At 49.7% G+C, this 21,894-nt stretch overlaps 1 protein-coding gene across 1 annotated transcript in view; it reads left to right on the plus strand.

The window, feature by feature from the left end:
* LOC119947697 (microsomal triglyceride transfer protein) overlaps window positions 1-3,125 on the plus strand; it is a 55,334-nt gene extending 52,209 nt beyond the window's left edge. Inside the window, exons 17-18 of the mRNA XM_038769309.1 lie at window positions 125-295; window positions 1,771-3,125. Of these exons, the coding sequence (XP_038625237.1) occupies window positions 125-295; window positions 1,771-1,942 (343 nt within the window). The 3' untranslated portion in view covers window positions 1,943-3,125. The remainder of the gene's footprint in view (window positions 1-124; window positions 296-1,770) is intronic.
* Window positions 3,126-21,894: the final 18,769 nt, after the last annotated feature.

Below are 21,894 nucleotides of genomic sequence, written 5' to 3' on the forward strand. Positions count from 1 at the left end.
TCCCCGTCCGGCCCCCGCCTTCTGACCTTTCCCTCTTTAATTCCCACCTCCACGTCCCGGACGCGGGGGCACCTTTGATCCTGTGGGATTTCGGTCCTCCTGACGCCCGGTTTTCCGTCTCCAGGGTGGCCGCGGTGGTGGCCGGGAACATCGTGGTGGACTCCTCCTTCGTTAAGGCCGGCCTGGAGACCAGCGTGGAGAGCGAGACCGGCCTGGAGTTCATCTCCACCGTCCAGTTCTCTCAGTATCCGTTCCTGGTGTGCATGCAGATGGACAAGGACCAGGCCCCAGTCCGGTAGGAACCCCGGGCCGCTCTGGGATCGATCAATCAATCAATCAATGATCAATCAATCGTATTCATTAAGCGCTCGCTATGGGCACTCTCCCCTACCATCAAAGCCTTACTGAAGGCCCATTTCCTCCAAGAGGCCTTCCCCGACTAAGCCCTCTTTTCCTTTTCTCCCACTCCCTTCTGCGTCACCCTGACTGGCTCCTTTTATTCACCAATCAATCAATCAATCGTATTTATTGAGCGCTTACTGTGTGCAGAGCACTGTACTAAGCACTTGGGAAGTACAAGTTGGCAACATATAGAGAAAATCCCTACCCAACAGTGGGCTCACAGTCTAGAAGGGGGAGACGGAGAACAAAACCAAACATATTAACAAAATAAAATAAATAGAATAGATATGTACAAGTAAGCAACCCCACAGTCTCTATCGGTAATTTAGTTGTTTTAATGAGAACGTACAAATTTCCTTATTTTTCATTAATGACTGCCTCCCCCTCTAGACTGTAAGCTCGCTGTGGGCAGAGAATGTTCTATTGTCCTCTCCCAAGCGCTCAGTACAGTGCTCTGCACACAGTAAGCGCTCAATAGATACGACTGACTGCAGAGCACTGTACTGAGCGCTTGGGAGAGGGCAAGACAACAGAATTACCAGACAAGTTTCCCGCATGGAACTGAGCCTTGAGGGAGCCCCGCAGTCAGGGGGTGGGAGGAAGAGGAGAAGTCCATGAAAGAGACTGAGAATGAACGGCCAGTGAGAACGTGGCTCAGTGGAAAGAGCCCGGGCTTTGGAGTCAGAGGTCATGGGTTCAAATCCCGGCTCCGCCAACTGTCAGCTGGGTGACTTTGGGCAAGTCACTTCACTTCTCTGGGCCTCAGTTACCTTATCTGTAAAATGGGGATGAAGACTGTGAGCCCCCCCGTGGGACAACCTGATCACCTTGTATCCTCCCCAGTGCTTAGAACAGTGCTTTACACATAGTAAGCACTTAATAAATGCCATCATCATTATTGAGCGCTTGGTACAGTGCTCTGCATACAGTAAGCGCTCAATAAAGCAGCGTGGAGAAGCGGCTTGGCTCAGTGGAAAGAGCACGGACTTGGGAGCCAGAGGTCATGGGTTCAAATCCCGGCTCCGCCAACTGTCAGCTGGGTGACTTTGGGCAAGTCACTTCACTTCTCTGGGCCTCAGTTACCTCATCTGCAAAATGGGGATGAAGACTGTGAGCCCCCCCCTCATGGGACAACCTGATCACCTTGTAACCGCCCCAGCGCTTAGAACAGTGCTTTGCACATAGTAAGCACTTAATAAATGCCATCATCATTATTATTATTATTAATAAATATGATTGAATGAATGAACAGTGCTTGGCACATAGTAAGCGCTTAACGAATACCAACATTATTATTATTCTTAGCGTGGTTGGGGTGGGGGAAGAAGGGGTCCCAGCCAGCCCCCTGACCCTCCCGCGTCTTTGCAGGCAGCTCGTGACTAGTTACGAGCGACTGGCCACGGGAAGGGGCTTCGTGACCCGGAGGAGAAAGGAGAAGCTTTTGGCCGGCTCGGAATTCCCGCTCCACCAGGAGAACTCGGACATGTGCAAAGCGGTGTTCGGTACCCAACCTGAGACCGCTTCCAGCGGCTGGTTCTGAGCCCGGCCTCGGAGGACCACCACCTCCAGGAGGAAGACGAGGAGGAGAAGAAGAAGAAGACCCCCGGTCTGGGGCTCTTGGAGAGCAGAGTGTTTACATATTAACGGGTATTTAAGATTTTTTTTTTTGTAAAAAGCCAATGGAGAAAATAGCAGCAGTCGGTGGCATCGCCCCCATAGCAGCCAGGGAGTTCCTTCTTTTTCTAAGGGGGCAAACTCCAGGATCCAGAATAGGTGACCCCCGCCATAAGGATGTTATACGTTGCCAACTTGTACTTCCCGAGCGCTTAGTACAGTGCTCTGCACACCGGAAGCGCTCAATAAATATGATTGATTGAATGAATGAATGAATGAATGAATAAGGATCGACGTGTGGAAATACCCTTGGGGATTGGGCTACCCGGGTGAAACCCGCTACCCATTATCAGGAAAATTCAAGGCAACAGAAACCTCGGCGCTGAATCTGTGAGCTCCCATGGATCCAGAAATCGGGTCTGATTTCCACCTGGTGTCTTCTTTCCCAACGTCTACTACAGTATCTGCCACGCAGTAGGCACTTAATCAATACAATTCCTACCACTTCAGGGTTACCCGCTCCATCGCTCCAATTTGCCTAAGCAGGCCGGTGTCTTTTACGAGACTTTTTTTCCCCCCCACCGGCCTAATTAATATTTATCTCTTTCTTTCGGGGTGGAATCGACCAGGCCAATTTAGAACTTGAAACCTTATCGCTAGCTCGTTATTTCTAGAAGGAGCTTCTCTTTCCCGCTCCTCCATAGAACGCTTAGAACAGTGCTTTGCACATAGTAAGCGCTTAATAAATGTCATTATTATTATTAGAACAGTGTCTTGAAGTGCAGGTGTAAGCAATCAATTTTGAGAGTCGCCCATCTGATTTGGCTGGTGGCGGGTTTGGGTTTAGAGGGAAACTAGCCTCCTTGTTGATGAATTATTTTGCAATGACTTCTGCGGTGGTCGCAAAAGTGTCGTTTTGCCCTTACAAGTCTGCGAAATAGCCAACAGAATGTAGATTAATTCATATGTACGGGTACGCCGGGATGAATGCCAAACCACAACCTCCCCGCCACCGCCCTCCCCACAAAAGAAACAGGACATTACATTTCTGAAAATGAAATTAAGCCAAGCACATCTTCCTCTGCAAAAATAAAAACCAGCTGGCATCATTCAGTAGACTGTCTTTTTACTTTTATCGCTTGTTCCCAAGAGTTTACTACAGTGCTCCGCACTTAGGATTGTTCTCCGTGCGGATTATTTGTACTTCCCAAGCACGTAGTACAGTGCTCTGCACACAGGAAGTGCTCAATAAATACGATTGAATGAATGAATGAATGATTAAGCACTCAGTAGAGTACGCTCGGGACAGTACATTGTGCAGAATAGGTATTCAGTACAGTGCTTTGTACTCGGGAGGTGTCTGGCACAGTGCTCATCAGCATCTAGATAATAATTATGGTATTTGTTAAGTGCTTACTATGTGGCAGGCACTGTACTAAGCGCTGGCCATCCAGCCCCATTTACAGAGGGGTCGTTTTAAGAACCTTGGCTCCAAGGACGTGTACGCTTGTTGTGGGCAGGGAATGTCACTGTTTATTGTCCTCTCCCAAGCGCTTAGTACAGTGCTCTGCACGCAGTAAGTTTTCAGTAAATGCGATCGAATGAATGTAACTCCTATTTTCAAAGAGGCCCCACCATCCGCTTTCTCTTGTAAATTAAAAATGAAATGTGACGAAGTAAACACGGGGAAATCGTCTTGGATTCCTCCGGGGTTTCATTTCAGTGTTCCTGCTCCTCTCAAGGATCCCCATCCCGCGGGTCCCCTGAATGCGGAGCCCCCCGGAATACTCACCGCCCTGCAGTGGGGTCTCGATTCTCAGCCGGGAAACCTGAGGGTGTTCTCCCCACGTAGACTGGAAACTCCTTGAGAGCAGGGATCGTTTCTATCGACGCTGTTGTACTGTAGAGTGTTTAGTACAGTGCTCTGCACACGGCAAGCACTCAATATGTTTTCCCTAGCAACAGGGATGTGTGTGGGTGTTGTGGGGGGGAAAGGATCTTGTGGGGGACGGAAGGAAACACACAGAAGTAGCTGGCTAGGCTGCTCTATTTTCAAACACTTAGTACAGTGTTGTGCCCATAGTAAGTACCTAATGGATAGAGCAAGGACACGGGTTCTAATCCTGGCTCCAGCGGATTGAGACTGAGCCCCACATGGGAGAGGGACTGTGTCCAACTTGATTTACTCGTATCCATCCCAGTGCTTAATACAGTGCCTGGCACCTAGTAAACACTCAGCAGATACCTTCATTATTATTGTTATTGTCACCATTAGGAATCCTTTCACACTCCCAGTCATCTCATCCACTCGGTCTACACCTCTGCTCTCTTCAAACCCCTCCACCGGCTCCCTGGGGGGGTCTCTTCACATCAGACAGAAATCCCTCCCAGTGGGCTTCCAGGTTCTCCCCTTTCCAGGCCTATCCGGCCTTTTGGCTCTCTTTCTCCGCTGTTCCCCAATTTATCTTCTTCGCTCCATACTTACTGTTCTTAACTGTATGTTATTTAGGAACTCATCTGTTCCTCGCTTTCCGCTCTCCCTCCTCCATCCCCTCGCTCTCACACTCTTTCCCTAGTTTGGAAGTCCCTCCCTCCACACCAGACAGACGGCCGGCAGCTCTCCCCACATTCAAATCCTTCCTGAAATCCCTTACTGTTCTTAACTTAACTTAATTGTAAGTTATTTAGGAACTTACCTGTTCCTCGCTGTCCGCTCTCCCTCCTCCATCCCCTCGCTCTCGCTCTTTCCCTAATTTGGAAGTCTGTCCCTCCACACCAGACAGATGGCCATTCAAATCCCTCCTGAAATCCCACCTCCCTCAGCCAGCCTTCCCTGATTAATTTTCCAGCATCCTGAGCCACATCATCCCTTCAGTTAGCTAGAGCACTTATGGACGTGTTTCCCCACTCCCCAGAACTCAGGTGTACATCAGCTCAATTTATTTATTTTCACTACTCTAGCTGCAAATATTTTTATGTTCGTTTTCTCAGAGTATAAGTTCCTCATGGGCAGGGAATGGGTCACTTCCTTATTCTGTTCCTCCCATGTGCCTAGTTTTTATTTTATGTTTTTTGTCCTCATCTTTCATGTTCTTTTACCATTTTATTGTTTCATCACTTCCTAGCAGCATGGCCTAGTGATAGAGCTCGGGCCTGGGATTCAGAAGGACCTGGGTTCTAACCCCGGCTCTGTCACTTGTCTGCTATATGACCTTAGACAAGTCACTTCACTTCTCTGGGCCTCAGTTACCTCATCTGCAAAGTGGGGATTAAGACTGTGAGCCCCACATGGGACAGGAGCTGTGTCCAACCTGGTTACCTTCTATCTACCCCAGCTCTGAGAACAGTGCTCGGCATATAGTAAGCAATTAACAAATACCATCATCATTATTATTATTACTGAGGGGAAATTTAGACATTCCACAGGCCGCTTAAGAAAATCTTTTGAGGGTGAAGATCTTGGTAGGCTTTTCAGAATGACTGCAAGCTCAGGGCCAGTAGTGTCACTGAAGTCGACGAAGAATTCGGGATTTCACATTTGAGGATAAGAAGACGAGAAAGGCAGGGAAAGTACTGTGGATAGAAAAACGAGGGCCGGCGGTCTGGTTTTCTGCAATATCTTTTACTGAAAAATACATTTCATTTGTCAGAACGCTCAAAAACAACATGACACAAATGCTCACACAGTCCATCACAAACTTGAGGATTAAAGTGTAGCCGATTCTCCGGGGGCCCCTCGGTTCTACCCTCGGAGCTCTGCCGGCCTCCCGGTTGCAGCCCACCGGAGGCCGGACCCCCGATCACCTCCGACGGCATCCCGGGAATCACCCTTCCCGACTTTTCGGTCGAAAGCGGCTCAAACGTTCACATTGCTTCCATTCCCCTCTCGGCTTCACCGAGAGGGATAATCCGTGCCCCAGTGGATAGAGTCACAGGGCTCTAATCCCGGCTCGACCGGTTGCTTGCTGTGTGACCTTGGGCAAGTCACTTCACTTCTCTGGGCCTCAGTTTCCTCATCTGTCAAACGGGGATTCAATACGCATTCTCCCTCCTACTTTGACTGTGGGCCTCATGCAGGACGGGGCCCGTCACCAGCCTCGGTGCTTAGCACAGTGCTCGATACACTGTAAGCACCTAATGAATATCATAATCTTTCTAAGTATAATTATTAAAATGATCCAAAGCCCCCGCCCGCTTGTCACGTAACCCCTCTCACTGCCTCCTCTAATCAGACACGACTTTCTCTACTCTTCCTGCACACCTGAGCCAACCACGCCCTGGTATCCCCTTGGTTTGGATGAGGGAATTCCGAGGTAAGCATCCTCGAAGTGGGCCAACAGCTCACGGCAACAGCCGGCCAATTGCTCTGGGCGCCATCTCCCCTGATCTCCGGAAACGGGAAGCCCAGCGAAGCGCCGGCCCTGGAACCTGAAGCTCAAAACTCCAGCAGCGTGAGATGGAAACTGAGTCCCGCAGGCACCAAGAATCCTCTGCTCCCGAGGCCACCGACTAAACCAGACAGAAGGAGCGGGCTCGCCCTCCACGTGGGCAACCCATGGGAGTCAGGAGACCCGGGTCCTAATCCTGGCTCCGCCACGTCCCTGTCGCGATACCTCGGCCGAGACACTTCGCTGTTTCGGGCCTCTGTTTTCTCAACTATAAAATGGGGATGAAAGACCCGTCCTCCCTCCCGCTTAGACCGCGAGCCCCATCTGGGACAAGGACCGTGGGTGATCTCCCCCAGAGCTTAGCACCTAGTGAGCACTTAAAAAAGTACCACAGTTATCACGGTTACCGTTCCGTGTTTCAGGCCTGATGCCGGACCGGTGAGGAGCACCAGTGCTTGCGTACACAGAAAAATAAAGATCCTATGCAAACACGCAGGCATTCCCGATAAACTACATTAAGCCGATGGGTTCTGCTCCCCTGAAAAACGAAAAAGCGATTTGGTTCTCGCCTAGTACCGGATTTTATCGCTTCCCTCGTCGGAGGCGCCCTGATCTCCCCGGAGCCGAACCGAGGCGAGTTATTTTATTTTATTTTTTGGCAAGAGCAGTGCTGAAACACAGGACCCCCCCGATCTTTTCAAGTACGCTAGGCTGGACTGCCAACCCTGAGAGTTTGTGTGCAAAGCTACACCTATGTAAACTGTAATGGAAAAAACTCCTCAAGCACCAAAATTGGAAGGAAGAACGTAGCTAACCGAGTCGAATGACGATGCGACGGTGAGCTCCGTCCCTTGTCCGGCTTTTGCAGCACAGTCCAGCGGCCCAGATTCCTCTCTCTGCAGTCCCGACAGTCCTCGCGATCACAAACACGGATTTCCTCTCTACTTAAATGGAGGAAACAGCTACAGTGCCGTCTCCTTAAGGTGCATTTGATTCTCCAAAAGGAAAACTCTGCCAGGAAGAGAGAGGCGCCTTACCAATCCGGCCAACATTGGCCTCCGTTTCACTCCGCACGTCTGGGCCTACCGTTTCGCTCGCCGCCCTCCATGGGCTGGCCGGGGCCGGAGAGAGCGGGCGTGACCTGGGTCAGATGCTGGGGCTGGCCGTCCTCAATAAATACGATTGAATGAATTAACGAATCAGTTCTTCCACGTGGGTCCTTGGTCCTGGAGGTTCAAAACTGCTGCTTTCGGCCCGTGGCTCTCGGCGGGAGATTCTATCGCAAAAGAGTTCTGGCAAGTCAACGTTTTTCTCCCTCGGAAAGTTGCGTGACACGATAAGGCCAGAGCCAGGCGCGGCCCAGTGGGAAGAGCCCGGCCCTGAGAGTCAGAGGACCTGGGTTCTAATCCTAGCTCCACCACTTATCTTCTGGGTGACCACGGGCAAGTCGCTTTGCTTCTCTGTGCCTCAGCTTCCCTAATGGGGATTAAATTCTACTCCGCCCTGTGAATCCCATGAAGGACGGGGACTGTGGCTAATCTGATGATTTTATATCTACTCCAGGGCTTAGTACAGGTTTTGGAACATAGTAAGTGCTTGGCAAGTACCATAATGATTATCGTTATTCAGGGGCCACCCGCGCAAAATCAAAACCCAAACCCCCTCTGGGCGTGTGGAGAAGTGGTCACTTCTCACTCACGTGGCCAGGCCCACCTGCGAAATGATCAATAAAGCCAGGATTTCTGTGAAATGGGCATAATCTCTCACCAGTCACTTAACAGGAGAGAACATCATCACCACGGATGGCATAAACTGAGCACTCACTGTATGCCGAGCACTGTACTAAGCACTTGGGAGAGTACAAGACACAGAGTACAAGATAACAGAGTTGGTAAACAGATTTCCTGCCCACTGTGAGCTTTAATTTTCACATCGGGGGCTCCATAAGGGTCTTTTTGGGCAGAAGTAGGGACTTCTAATTCCGTGGGGCAGTTTTTCTGCTTCAAGTTATGATTTTTTACCCCTTTCATTTTTCCCAGCATGATGCCACTCAACGTGTTATGGGGTAGGCTAACCTTACTCACTCTTCCTCTCTCTTTTCCTCTCTGTCTCTCTCTCTCTCCACCCCTCCCGGCCCCAAGACCTCCACACAACATTGCTATTCCGGGAAGAGAAGGGTCAGGAAAGGTTGGGTTCAGTCAGGTTCGCTCTACTGAGTCTCCCCACTCCATAGTTTGGATTGAGTGCTCTTACAGAATGAAGACGTGCTCCCTAAGTAGGCACGGGGTAGGAAGAAACAGTTGGGTGAGTGCAAAAAAATCACATGATTTTCTTCAATGAGAGATTCATCATTCATGATAACAGACGAACTGTCCTTCCAATCTGGTTAGGCTTCGGTAGGGACCGGGGAAGGGAATAGCTTCCTGGCTAATGACCGGAAAAGGAACAACAGCCAATCTGAACAGCCCCGCTGATTCTCCCCTCAAGCCCAGACAAAACTCTGCCCCAAATCCCTTCGTTTTCACCCCTTCCGGGTAGAAAGGAAGAAAGAAAATGGGGGAAATGCTGCTTTGGGATGCTGCTCCATAGCTAAGCAGAATTCCCTGGAAGATCCCATATCCCCATGGCCTCCTTTGAGGAGCAGAGTGGCCTAATGGAAAGAATCAGAGGGTGTGGGTTCTAATCCTGGCTCTGCCACTCGTCAGCTGTGACTCTAGGCAAGTCACTTCACTTCTCTGGGCCTCAGTTCCCTCATCTGTAAAATGGGGATGAAGACTGTGAGCCCCACGTGGGACAACCTGATTACCTTGTATCCCCCGCAGTGCTTGGAACAGTTCTCAGCACATCGTAAGCGCTTAACAAATGCCATCATTATTATTATTATACCCTGAGCCCCAGGCTCAGCCTCTGGATTATTATCTTCCCACCTCCTGTCGTCCCACCAAATCCTCCCGATAAAAGTGGTCTAAGTTTTCAAGTATTTCCTGAGTAGAGAAACTTCCCAATGAAAAGCACCCAGGACCCAAAGCAGGGCCCAGACGGGAGAGCACCGATTGGGGGGATGTGACTGAGGTGGGGGCTTTTCAGCTGGGTCAGAGGTCGTTCTCTGGGTTCAGCCTGTCCCGGGTCTTGACGGAGACCTGGAATTAGTGTTGCTGGGAGTCCGGGCCAGACTATCATTCATTCGGTTGTTTCGGCCTTCACCCCGACAGCTGGAAACTTTGGGGGCAATAGCCCCCACTACCCCCAGACCACTGGGAGGGTCTGACCAGTCAACCGGGGGTGTTTCTTGAGCACTTCCTCTGTGCAGAGCACTGTACTGAGTACTTGGGAGAGTAACATCGAGTTGGGAAATAATGACGCTTGCTCTCAAAGAGCTGACAAGGCAGCAGGGGGGACGGATGCTAAAAGAAATTACAGGCAGGCAGAGATGGAGGAGTGGGGTGGGGTAGAACCTAAGAGCCTAGGACGTGGGGACTAGGCAGGATAGGTGACACAGGATGGGGAGATGGGAGATTAGGCTGGGAAGACCTCCTAGAGGAGGTGACATTTTAGAAGGGGTTAGAATATGGGAAGAGTGGTGGACTGCGGGATGTGAAGGGGAAGGGAGTCCCGGGCAGGAGGGAAAGAAGTCGGGAAATCCTTCCCAATAAGCTCCCGCTCTACCATTCCTCAAGGGGAAGAGGAAAGGAGCCGATCGGGAGAAGGGGAATGAGTCGGCCCCTGCCGTGATCTGACGAGAAACAGGAGGTCAGGGAGGGGGTGGGCGCAAAGGGCCAAGGCCAAAAGTGACCCTGGGGCCACTCCGATGGGGTCGTCCAAGCCTCAGGGTTGGGGGTGGGCGCAAAGGGCCAAGGCCAAAAGTGACCCTGGGGCCACTCCGATGGGGTCGTCCAAGCCTCAGGGTCGGTCCTGGCCAGGGGAGGCTGTGCCAGCTGGACCCGTGCCGGAGGGCCGTGGGGCCGGGTGCCAGAAACCCAACACTCTCACAACTGCTGATTCATCCAGGCCCGGAGCTGGGGAAGGCAGGCGGGAGCCCCTCACTCTCAGACAGCTGAGCCCAGAGGACGGTCCAGCAACCGTGTGCGGGACCCAGTCGCCGGTTCAACCCGGGACCCCCAATTCTGGAAGGCAGCACCCGGGATCGAACCTGGTCCCGCGGGCCCCTCCAGCCTCCGTCTGTGGACCGCTGAAGACCAAAGGGGTGGAAGCGAACGGTGGAAAATCCTGGGGCGAGGCTACTGCTAGGGTGGGGAGGGGAGGCCTGCTGGGCCGCAGTTCGACTGCTGCTGATCCTGTTTCCGTCTCCAGCCTCTGTCTCCTTTCGACGGCCAGGATCTGGAAGCCGTGGGACCCTTCGGCCAAGCCCCCGGGAGACTCGTGTTCCCGAGAGGGACGAGGCTCTGGAGTCTGGGGGCGGCCCCAGGGTTACCTCACGGGGGGATAGGGGGACGGTGAGAAGTGGGGAGCTCCCAGAACTGGAGCCGAGAAGGCCTACATCTGACGAGAAGTCGTAAACTCCTTGAGAGTGGGGATTGTGTCAACTAACTTCTACTGTGTTCTCTCAACCTCTTGGTACAGTGCTCTGCGCAGAGTAGGCTCTCACTGTCTACTCTACTCCACAGGAGGCTGTATGGCCTAGTGGAGAGAGCCGGGGCTTGGAAGTCACCGGGTTCTAATCCTTGGCTCCTCCACTTGACTGCTGTGTGACCTAGGCAAATCACTTAACTTCTCTGGGCCTCAGTTTCCTCATCTGTGAAATGAGGATTAAACACCAATTCTCCCTCTCCCTCAGACTATGAACCTCATGGGGGACTGTGACTGATCTGATGGTAATTTATCTCCCTATTTTATCAGTATTGGCCACATTCTAAGCACTCGGCAAAGATCACAGTCATTACGATCGATGGATTGATTTACAGAGTGGACCTCAGACCTGGATATCCCGATTCTTGGCAGCATCTCCCGAGAGGCTCTAAAAAAGGAACCACCACGCGATCTGGTCCCTGGGTCCCCTGGCTGCAGCTGGAGAGGGTTAACAATAAAATAATAATAACGACTGGAGTATTTACTATTTAGTATTTAAAACTGTGAGCCCCCCGTGGGACAACCTGATCACCTTGTAACCTCCCCAGCGCTTAGAACAGTGCTTTGCACATAGTAAGCACTTAACAAATACCATTATTATTATTATTATTACTAAGCACTTACTGTGTGCCAAGCACTGTACTAAGCTCTCAGGTAGACACAAGGCGATCAGGTCGGACGCAGCCTCTGGCCCACGGGGGGCTTGCAGTCTAAGTAGGAGGGAGAACAGGTATTTAATCCCCAATTTACCGATGAGGAAACTGAGGCCCAGAGAAGTCAAAGCACTTAACCAAGGTCACACAGCGGGCAAGTGGCTGAGTCAGGATTAGAACCCAGTTCTGCTTACTCCCAGACCCATTATGCTTCTAGCGCTCTTTCAAAGACTCCGGCAAGCGACTAAAAAGAAGATCCTGGTGGGGTGAGAGGGTGAAGTTGTGAAAACCTGCCTCTCCAAAGGAGACCCAACTGGTAAATTCTAGTTTGGTGCCATATCCCGATTCCGAAAGAGCCGCCGGAGATGGCGGGGAGCGGCCACGGATTTAGAGAGGAAGGCTACCGTCTGAGAGGAAAATTGAGGGCACAACTCGCCTCGGTGCCCAGCTCCATTTTACATTCAGTGATCACTCTCTTAAAATAACCTTTAAGGCAGAGCGGATGCCCCTCTTGAGAGTGAAAAGTCAACGGCGAACCCCGCTTAAAAGCCGACGTCCGGATAATTTCACGATCACGGCCCAAGCCAACGAACAAATCCCCAAAAGAAGAGGGGCCTAGGTGCTTCGTCCACGAGCTCTCCTAAAGTGCTTTCCCCTCAGGTTTCAAAACCCAACGCGATCCGTGACGCCAGCCGTCAAAATCCCGAGAACCGGCAAGACATTCCAAACGGAGCCGGCGCGTTGTCCCGTTTACATGTCGGTCTTCCGACCCTAGAAGTGGTGGGACTAAAACCAGGGGTTCTCTGTTGCCGAGAGCCAACAGAGTTGAACTCTGAGAGAGATTCAAACCTCACGGGGGAGAGGCCAAGAGAAAGTTCGCATCCTGTTGTAAATAGAAAAGGAACAGCTTGACAGGAAAAAAAAAAAGCAAGAATTCAGCTGCTTTGTAAAACTAAAGTGATGCATTCTGTCCAAACTTGGGTATTTAGGAGAAAATGAGAAACTTACACACTTGTATGGAGCAAAAATTGAGAAAAAAAATAACGTAGTCACGGTTTTAAGGAAGAATGCTGGGTGTTCTACGATCTCGTTTTCAGATTTAATGAGGACCGTCCATCCTTGTTCTGCAAAAAACAACAACACGCGATTCAAAACAGAAGTTAATTTTCAAAATATAACATTTCTTTATTTTTAGACAAACATTTGCTTCGCCTCAGTGCTCCGTTTGTTTCAGTAGCTGTTTTGCACACCGCTGTCCCTGAGTCACTGGGCTGCAAGCTGCCATTACACTCAACTCATCTGAACGTCAAGAGCGAGCCTGACCTTTTTCTCAAAATGGTATTTGTTAAGCGCTTATTCTGTGCCAAGCACTGTTCTAAACGCTGGGGTAGATCCAAGTTAATCAGACTGGACACAGTCCCTGTTCTGCATGGAGCTTACTGTCTAAATAGGAGGGGGAACAGGTATTGAATCCCCATTCTGCAGTTGAGGAAACTGGGGTACAAAGGAGTCGGGTGACTTTGTCCGAGGTCATTCACTTTGGAAACGGAATGGCAGTCATGACACTGGCCCGTAACTCCCACTTCTAGGAGGTCACACAGCTCTCATCGGTCGGTCGTATCTACTGAGCGCTTACTGTGTGCCGTGCATTGTACTAAACCCTTGGGAGAGTACAGTATAGCAATACGACAGACACGTTCCCGGCGCACAACGATCTTACGGTCTCTTATGAGCATGTGAGCCTGTTGTTGAATGAATGAATCTGTTGCCGAAATGTACTTTCCAAGCGCTTAGTACAGCGCTCTGCACACAGTAAGCGCTCACTAAATACGATTGAATGAATGAATGAATGGCAGCTACTCGTGCTTCTTCTGTACTTCCCAAAGCGCTTGATACACCGCACTGCACTCAGTGGGCCCTCAATAAATACGGCTATTTCCACTCCATAAAGTGGTGCGGGCGGCTAAGACGTTACCCTCTGCCCTGAGCTCTGAAGCCATCCGATCCAGATGACCGAGGCTCAAAAGCGTATTTAATCACTAACAAACCCCATAACCACCAGCTGTTCATGAAGGCTCTGAGAGTTGACTTTCTAGCTATGCCCAAGTAACTAATAGGAGCCGTACTATAAAATACTAATCCCCCCGCCAAACAGCACCGTACCTATATTCATTCTAACACTGGCTCGGGACCAGCAAAATGTAATCGCAAACCATCTCGGGCAACTTAAAACTTGCTAAAAATAGGCCTCTTTTCGAGCTACCTGTTTTAACTGAGGGGCGCTTACCTAAAATGAACTTTTGAGAAAAAAAATACGTGAAAGGGAACACCTCAATAAAGCCGGGGAGACTTACGAGTGATTTCAGAAGAGGTACTGATATTTCGGGGGATAAGCGACCTCCCTTAGTATCAGCTAACAACGGATCATCAGATTAAAGTCAGGGACAGGATTTTTGCTCCGGTGCCATTTAAAAAGGTTTTCAATCAATCCGCTCATTCATTCAGTCATATTTATTGAGCGCTTACTGTGTGCAGAGCACTGTACTTGTGCTTGGAAAGTACAAGCCAGCAATAAAGAGAGACAATCCCTGCCCACAACGGCAGGTTCCTGATCACCTCAACACTTAAATCCACATTACACCTCCCCCCGGCACTGCGGTCTAATGGATAGAGCACGGGCCCGGGAGTCGGAAGGATCTGGGTTCTAATCACTGCTGTGGGGCCTTGGGTAAGTCACTTCACTTCTCTGGGTCTCAGTTCCCTCATCTGTAAAATAGGATTAAGACTGTGAGCCCCACGTGGGACAGGGACTGTGTCCAACCCGATTAGCTTGTATCTACCCCAGCGCTTAAAACAGTGCTTGGCACACAGTAAGCACTTAAATACCACAATTATCATTATTACTATTATTATTACAAGGGCTGGATTGGATACAAGATAGGTTAGACACGGTCCCCATCCCACACGGGTCTCCCAATCCAAGTAGGAGGGTTACAGAGGAGAAAACTGAGGCTCAGAGCCATGAAGTGACTTACCCAAGGATACCCAGCAGGGAAGCAGTGGAGTTGGGATTAGAACCCACGTCTTCTGACACCCTGGCCCGTACTCTCTCCACTAATAATAATAATAATAACTGTGGTATTTTTTGAGCCCTTACTACATGCCAGGCACTGCATTAAGCGCTGGAGTTGGCAAGGCAAATCGAGTTGGACACAATCCCTGTCCCGCATGAGGCTTGCAGTCTCAATCCCCATTTAACAGATGAGGGAACTGAGGCCTTGAGAATTTAGTGATTTACCCAAGATTACACAACAGACGGGTGGGGGAGCCAGGATTAGAACCCAGGTCCTTCTGAAACCCAGGCCCAAGTCTCACAGCTTCTCAAAGATAAGCGCTAACTACAGGGGGGGCGAAGTAGCCATCCCGAAATGGAGAGAAACTTGAGTTTCTCCCAGACAGCAGGAGCAGGAGGGGAAAACGTAAGGCTGCCCCTTCCCTGCCTCCTGAGACTCCCCCGTTCCCCGTCCTCGGACCGTGTCCAGCCACAGATCATCCCGCCACAGGGAAGGGAAAGGCCAAGGAGGAGCTCCTGTGCTGCCGCTGGTTCTGGCTGGTTTCGCCTTGGTCTCCCCTTCCCCGCCCCGCCGGCTCTGAGCAATTGGCAGAGTTCGCCAGACATTATCATTATTATCATTATTATTATCTCTGCCCTCGAGTCCCCCTGAGCACTTTTGTACCTCCTAAGAACTTGACAATGTACCATTTATGTACATTTCTTTATCCTCTATAACCTCCTCCGATCTCTGACTTCATCATCCATCTGCCCCGAGTAGAAGGATTATCTTAAGGCTGAGAATCATGTCTTCTAACCCTAACGTCCTCTCCCGAGCAATCAGTCCAGTGCCCGGCACACAATGGGCACTCAATAAATACTACTGTCAGCTTAAGATCACACCTCCTCCAAGAAACCATTTTTTCCCCCGTCTCCCTCTCCCTTCCACAATACCTGTGTCTTTGGATCTGTGCCCTTGAAACACTTGGCATTCATTCCACCTTCGGCCCCACAGTCTTTCTTTTTTAATGGTATTTGTTGAGCACTTACTATGTGCCATGGAGTTTTCAAAGTGCTGGGAAAAATATGAGCTTAGTCAGGTTGGATACAGTCCCTGTCCCACGTGGGGCTCACGGTCTATCCCCATTTTGCAGTTGAGGGAACTGAGGCCCAGAGAAGTTAAGCGACTTGCCTAAGGTTACACAGCAGACCCCGCAGCAGAGGCAGGGGCTGGGGGAGACTCCAGTTGGGCCTCCCAGCCGGGGCTCTCCCAACTCCTGGGGAGGGTTTGTACTGGCCAAGGTCCGGCACTCCACTCATCAGCCCGGAACGGGGAAAGCAGGACATAATAATAACAATAATAATAATAACAATAATGGTATTTGTTAAGTGCTTACTATGTGGCCTTGAGCAGGTCGCTTCACTTCTCTGGGTCTCAGTTACCTCATCTGTAAAATGGGGATTGAGACTGTGACCCCCATGGGGACAAGGACTGTGTCGAACCCGAATTGCTTGTATCCATCCCAGTTAGTACGCATAGTAAGCACTTAACAAATACCATAATTATTATAATTATTACTCTGCCCTCATCCTTTTAACCACTCTGCTACTTTGGACAATATGAATGAGTCTATCGCTCAGTGGTATTTATTGAGAGCTTACTGTATATGTTGCCAACTTGTGCTTCCCAAGCACTTAGTACAGTGCTCAGTGCTCTGCACAAAGTAAGCGCTCAATAAATACGATTGAATGAATGAATGAATGTGCGGAGCACTTTGAGAGAGAAAAAATAATAATAATTTTGGTACTTAAGTACTTACTATGTGCCAAATACCGTTCTAAGCACCAGAGTAGCTACAAGTTCATTAGGTTGGACACAATCTCTGTCCCACATGGGGCTCACAGTTTTAATCCCCATTTTACAGATAAGGTAACTGAGGCGCAGAGAAGTGAAGTGACTTGGCCAAGGTCACACTGCAGACAGGTGGCAGAGCTGGGATAAGAACCCAGGTCCTTCTGATTCCAAGGCCCGGGCTCTATCCACTATGCCATGCTATGTATATATGTCTGTATGTATTTATTCCTCTATTTGTTTATTTTACTTGTACATATTTATTCTATTTATTTTACTTATTTTATTTACTTCATTCTATTTACTTTACTCCGGGCTTGGGAGTGCTTAGAACACTGCTTGAGATATATTAAGCATTTAACAAATACCATCATCATTTACTTTATTCTATTTACTTTACTCCGGGCTTGGGAGTCAGAGGTCGTGGGTTCTAATCCCGGCTCCGCCACTTATCGGCTGTGTGATTTTGAGCCAGTCACTTCACTTCTCTGTGCCTCAGTTACCTCACCTGTCAAGTGGGGATTAAGACTGTGAGCCCCAAGTGGGACAACCTGATTACCCTGTATTTACCTCAGGGCTTAGAGCGGTGCTTGGCACATAGTAAGCACTAAACAAATACCGTCGTTATCACAGAACTCTCTTGGTCAAAATGCGGAAGGTTTACCATCGCCTTCTTCCTTGCAGTCAGCTCGAGTCTCCGCCCTCGACTCTCCCATGTCACGGCTGCCCAGCACGGGGGACTTTTGACTTATAGCAGGTGGTCTTCCACTCGCTTGCCTCTGCCCAAGCTAGGAATGGAATGGATATGGCTCTGCTTGACTCTCCCTCCCTTAGCCGAGCTTGGTAGAGGACTGGAAACTCTCTGGACGTGATCCCGAGACGGGAAAAATGTGCCTACCCTTTATGAATCTTCTCCAGCCCTACCTCCCTGGAAGGCCTCCTCATTCCCTCCAGCTCCTTTATGCCCACCGGATTATCACCCGGAGCTAGAGAAAGTCTGGGAACTTGGGAAAAGGGGCCGACGGAACCCCTGAGACATGGCTCATCCCCTCCAGAAGGGTCCGGGCGCCACGTCTACCCAGCGTTGACCCTCGGGTGTCACGCTTCCACATGAATGGTGTTAAAGTCCCTGACCTGTTGAACCCTGGAAACTCCAGGAGGACACAGGCCCCTTCATTCTGGACAGAGGGTAATAATAAGAATAATACATATTTATTGTATTTATTTTATTTTGTTAATATGTTTTGTTGTCTGTCTACCCCTTCTAGACTGTGAGCCCGCTGTTGGGTAGGGACTGTCTCTATATGTTGCCAACTTGGACTTCCCAAGCGCTTAGTGCAGTGCTCTGCACACAGTAAGCACTCAATAAATACGATTGAATGAATGAATGAATGAGTGCAAAGCACTGTTCTAAGCGCTGGGGAGGGTACAAGGTCATCAGGTTGTCCCACGTGGGGCTCATAGTCTTAATCCCCGTTTTACAGATGAGGGAACTGAGGCTCAGAGAAGTTAAGTGACGTGCGTAAGGTCACACAGCAGACATGTGGCGGAGCCGGGATTCGAACCCATGACCTCTGACTCCAAAGCCCGTGCTCGTTCCACTGAGACTCGTATGCGTGTGTCTGAGCTCTGGAGATTGGGGAGACCTATAGCCTGTGAATCCCAAAGCGGCTCTCTCCCTCCCTCTCCTCCAACACCTCAGTCATTCCAAGCAGACGGGGAACCCCGCTCGTGCCAGGGGAACCACAGCTCCGACCCCCCTCCTTGGATTGATTCACTGATCCACTCATTCAACCGTATTTACTGAGCGCTTACTGTGTGCAGCGCACTGGACTGAGCGCTCGGGAGAGTACGCTATAATGATATAGCAGGCACATTCCTTACCCACAGTGAGTTGACAGTCTAGAGGGGGAGACTGACATTAATAGAAATAAATTACAGATAGGGACATAAGTGCTGTGGGAGAGCCGCCTCCCCCTCTCATTCATTCATTCATTCAATCGTATTTATTGAGCGCTTACTGTGTGCAGAGCACTGTACTAAGCGCTTGGGAAGTACAAGTTGGCACCATCTAGAGACGGTCCCTACCCAACAGTGGGCTCACAGTCTAGAAGGGGGAGACAGAGATCGAAACAAAACATATTAACAAAATAAAATAATTAGAATAAATATGTACAAATAAAATAGAGTAATAAATACGTACAAACATAAATACATATATATCCATGTTCTCTCCCACCCTTTTCAGCAGCTCTGAGAAGGGAATCGCTTTCCTGAAGCTGGCAGACCCCATGGCCTTGGGTTCCGAATGGACCGCGTGGATTTTCTGGACTTTAAACGCCTTGCCGGGGATTTGGCCCAGGCTAAGCCCCTACCTACCCCCTGCCTGTCCCAGCTCAGCCCCTATTCCTCCCCTGCCCCATAATAATAATAACAATGGTATTTGTTTTTTGGGTTTTTTTAATAGCATTTATTAAGCGCTTACTATGTGCAAAGCACTGTTCTAAGCGCTGGAGAGGTTACAAGGTGATCAGGTTGTCCCACGGGGGGCTCACCATCCCCATTTTACAGATGAGGTAACTGAGGCCCAGAGAAATGAAGTGACTTGCCCAAAGCCACCCAGCTGACGGTTGACGGAGCCGGGATTTGAACCCATGGCCTCTGATTCCCAAGCCCGGGCTCTTTCCACTGAGCCACGCTGCTTCTCTTCCTTCTCACCTTTCCCTGGTTTGGGCAGGGACCCCCTCCTCTCCACCTCCTAGCCCGAGGCAGGCAAATTGGATCAGGGTCCAGGATTGCGGGGAGCGAGATTGAGTGAGGATAGAACAGAAAATAAAGAAAACGCACACGGTAAAGAACCCGCGATACCGTTTTACCAAAGAAGTTGCCCGCAAAGAGGCAACAGAATAAGCACATTTATCAGTTCTCTGCCTTTTTTAAAAAAATCCTTTCGGCCAAACAAATAAAAGTGGCCACAACTTTTGGTGGGGACCACCCCCACCTGGATGTGAGGATTACCAATTCTCCCCCCCCACCCCGCCCAATGCCTGTCTGCTGGGTGACCTTGGGTGAGTCACTTAACCTCTCTGTGCCTCAGTTCCCTCATCTATAACACGGGGATTAAGACCGTGAGCCCCATGTGGGACAGGGACTGTGTCCAATCTGATTAGTTTATATCTACCCCAGTGCTTAGAACAGTGCTTGACACATCATCATCATCATCATCATCAATCATATTTATTGAGCGCTTACTGTGTGCAGAGCACTGTACTAAGCGCTTGGGAAGTACAAATTGGCAACATATAGAGACAGTCCCTACCCAACAGTGGGCTCACAGTCTAAAAAATAAGCGATTTACAAATACCATCATTCTCTGTGCTTCTGTTCCCTCATCTGGGAGACTCAAGCGGGACCTGATTATCTTTTATCTACCCCAGCACTTTGCACAGTGTTTGGCACATAGTAAGCACTTAACAAACACTACTCATTATTTTTATCTGCAAAATGGGGATTCAAACTGAGTGCCCTCTGTAGAACAGGGACAATGTCTAGCCTAATTATCATCAATCAATCAATCAATCGTATTTATTGAGCACTTACTGTGTGCAGAGCACTGTACTAAGCGCTTGGGAAGTACAAGTTGGCAACACATAGAGACGGTCCCTACCCAACAGTGGGCTCATAGTCTAGACCCCCTATGCTTAGTATATGTTGCCAACTTGTACTTCCCAAGAGCTTAGTACAGTGCTCTGCACACACTAAGCGCTCAATAAATACAGTTGAATGAATGAGTGAATATATGTACATATGTTTGTATGTATTTATTACTCTATTTTATTTGTACATATTTATTCTATTTATTTTATTTTGCTAATATGTTTTGTTTTGTTTTCTGTCTCCCCCTTCTAGACAGCGAGCCCGCTGCTGGGTAGGCACCGTCTCTAGATGTTGCCGACTTGTACTTCCCAAGCGCTTAGTACAGTGCTCTGCACACAGTAAGCGCTCAATAAATACGATTGATTGAATGAATGAATACAGTGCCTGGCACACAATGGAAAGAGCACGGGCTTTGGAGTCAGAGGTCATGGGTTCAAATCCCGGCTCCGCCAACTGTCAGCGGGGTGGCTTTGGGCAAGTCACTTCACTTCTCTGGGCCTCAGTTACCTCATCTGTAAAATGGGGATGGTGAGCCCCCCGTGGGACAACCTGATCACCTTGTAACCTCCCCAGCGCTTAGAACAGTGCTTTGCACATCGTAAGAGCTTAATAAATGCCATTATTAATTAATTAAGTACTTAGCACATACTATAAAAAGGGGGTTTGTGTGGCAAGGCTAAAAGCTTGTGGGTGGGGGGCAAAGTATGGGCGGCCAACGTGTAATGGTGATTTCCCGACTGTAAACTCCTGGCGGGCAGGGATCTGACCAACCGACTCTGTTGTATTCCACTCTCCCAAGAGAAGCAGTGTGGCCTAATGGAAAGACCCCGGGGAGCCTGGGAGCCAGAGGACATGAGTTCTAATTATCATCAATCATATTTATTGAGCGCTTACTATGTGCAGAGCACTATACTAAGCGCTTGGGAAGTACAAATTGGCAACATGTAGAGACAGTCCCTACCCAACACCCCGGCTCCACCACTCGTCTGCTCTGTGAGCTTGGGCTCTTTACTTCTCCTTACCTCAGCGACCCCATCTGTAAAATGGGCATTAAGACTTTGAGCCCCATACAGGACAGGGACCGTGTCTAACCCGATTACCTTGTATCCACCCTAACCCTTGGCAAAGTGCCTGGAACAGACTAAGCACTTAACAAACACCATTTTTTGAAACAAAGGGGCTTGGATCCATGCTCTGGACACCGTAAGCATTCATTAAATGGGATTACAATGGCTCCATATCTTTTTTGTCTGGCGTGAATCTTGGTTTTCCGGGTGGACACAAGAAGACAGAAGGGGTGATGCTAAAAAGGGGATTTTAAGCAGTCCTTCGTGCCTTCCGGACAGGGCCAGAAGACCTTGCCGCCCCCAGGAGCAAGTGACGGGCAACCCTGGCCCCTTCGGCAGGCCAAAAAGCCAAGCTCGTGAGCCTGGCACCAAACCGCTTACCCGCTTCCTTGTGGCGGGGCGGTGACGGGAGGGAAGGGAGGGAAAGGCAGACTCCAAAGTCTAGAAATCGAGGGACAAAAATCACTCCACCAGTGGACTTTCCTGAGCGCTTCCTGTGTGCCACCTTACTAAGCACTTGGACGAATAGAGCAGAGTGGGTAGACACGTTCCCTGCCCACCAGGAGCTTTCAGTCCAGAGGGGATCAGCCCAAGTAATAATAATAATAATGATGGTATTAAG

This window comes from Tachyglossus aculeatus, chromosome X5 (genome assembly GCF_015852505.1).
Source record: "Tachyglossus aculeatus isolate mTacAcu1 chromosome X5, mTacAcu1.pri, whole genome shotgun sequence".
Classification (NCBI taxonomy): domain Eukaryota; kingdom Metazoa; phylum Chordata; class Mammalia; order Monotremata; family Tachyglossidae; genus Tachyglossus; species Tachyglossus aculeatus.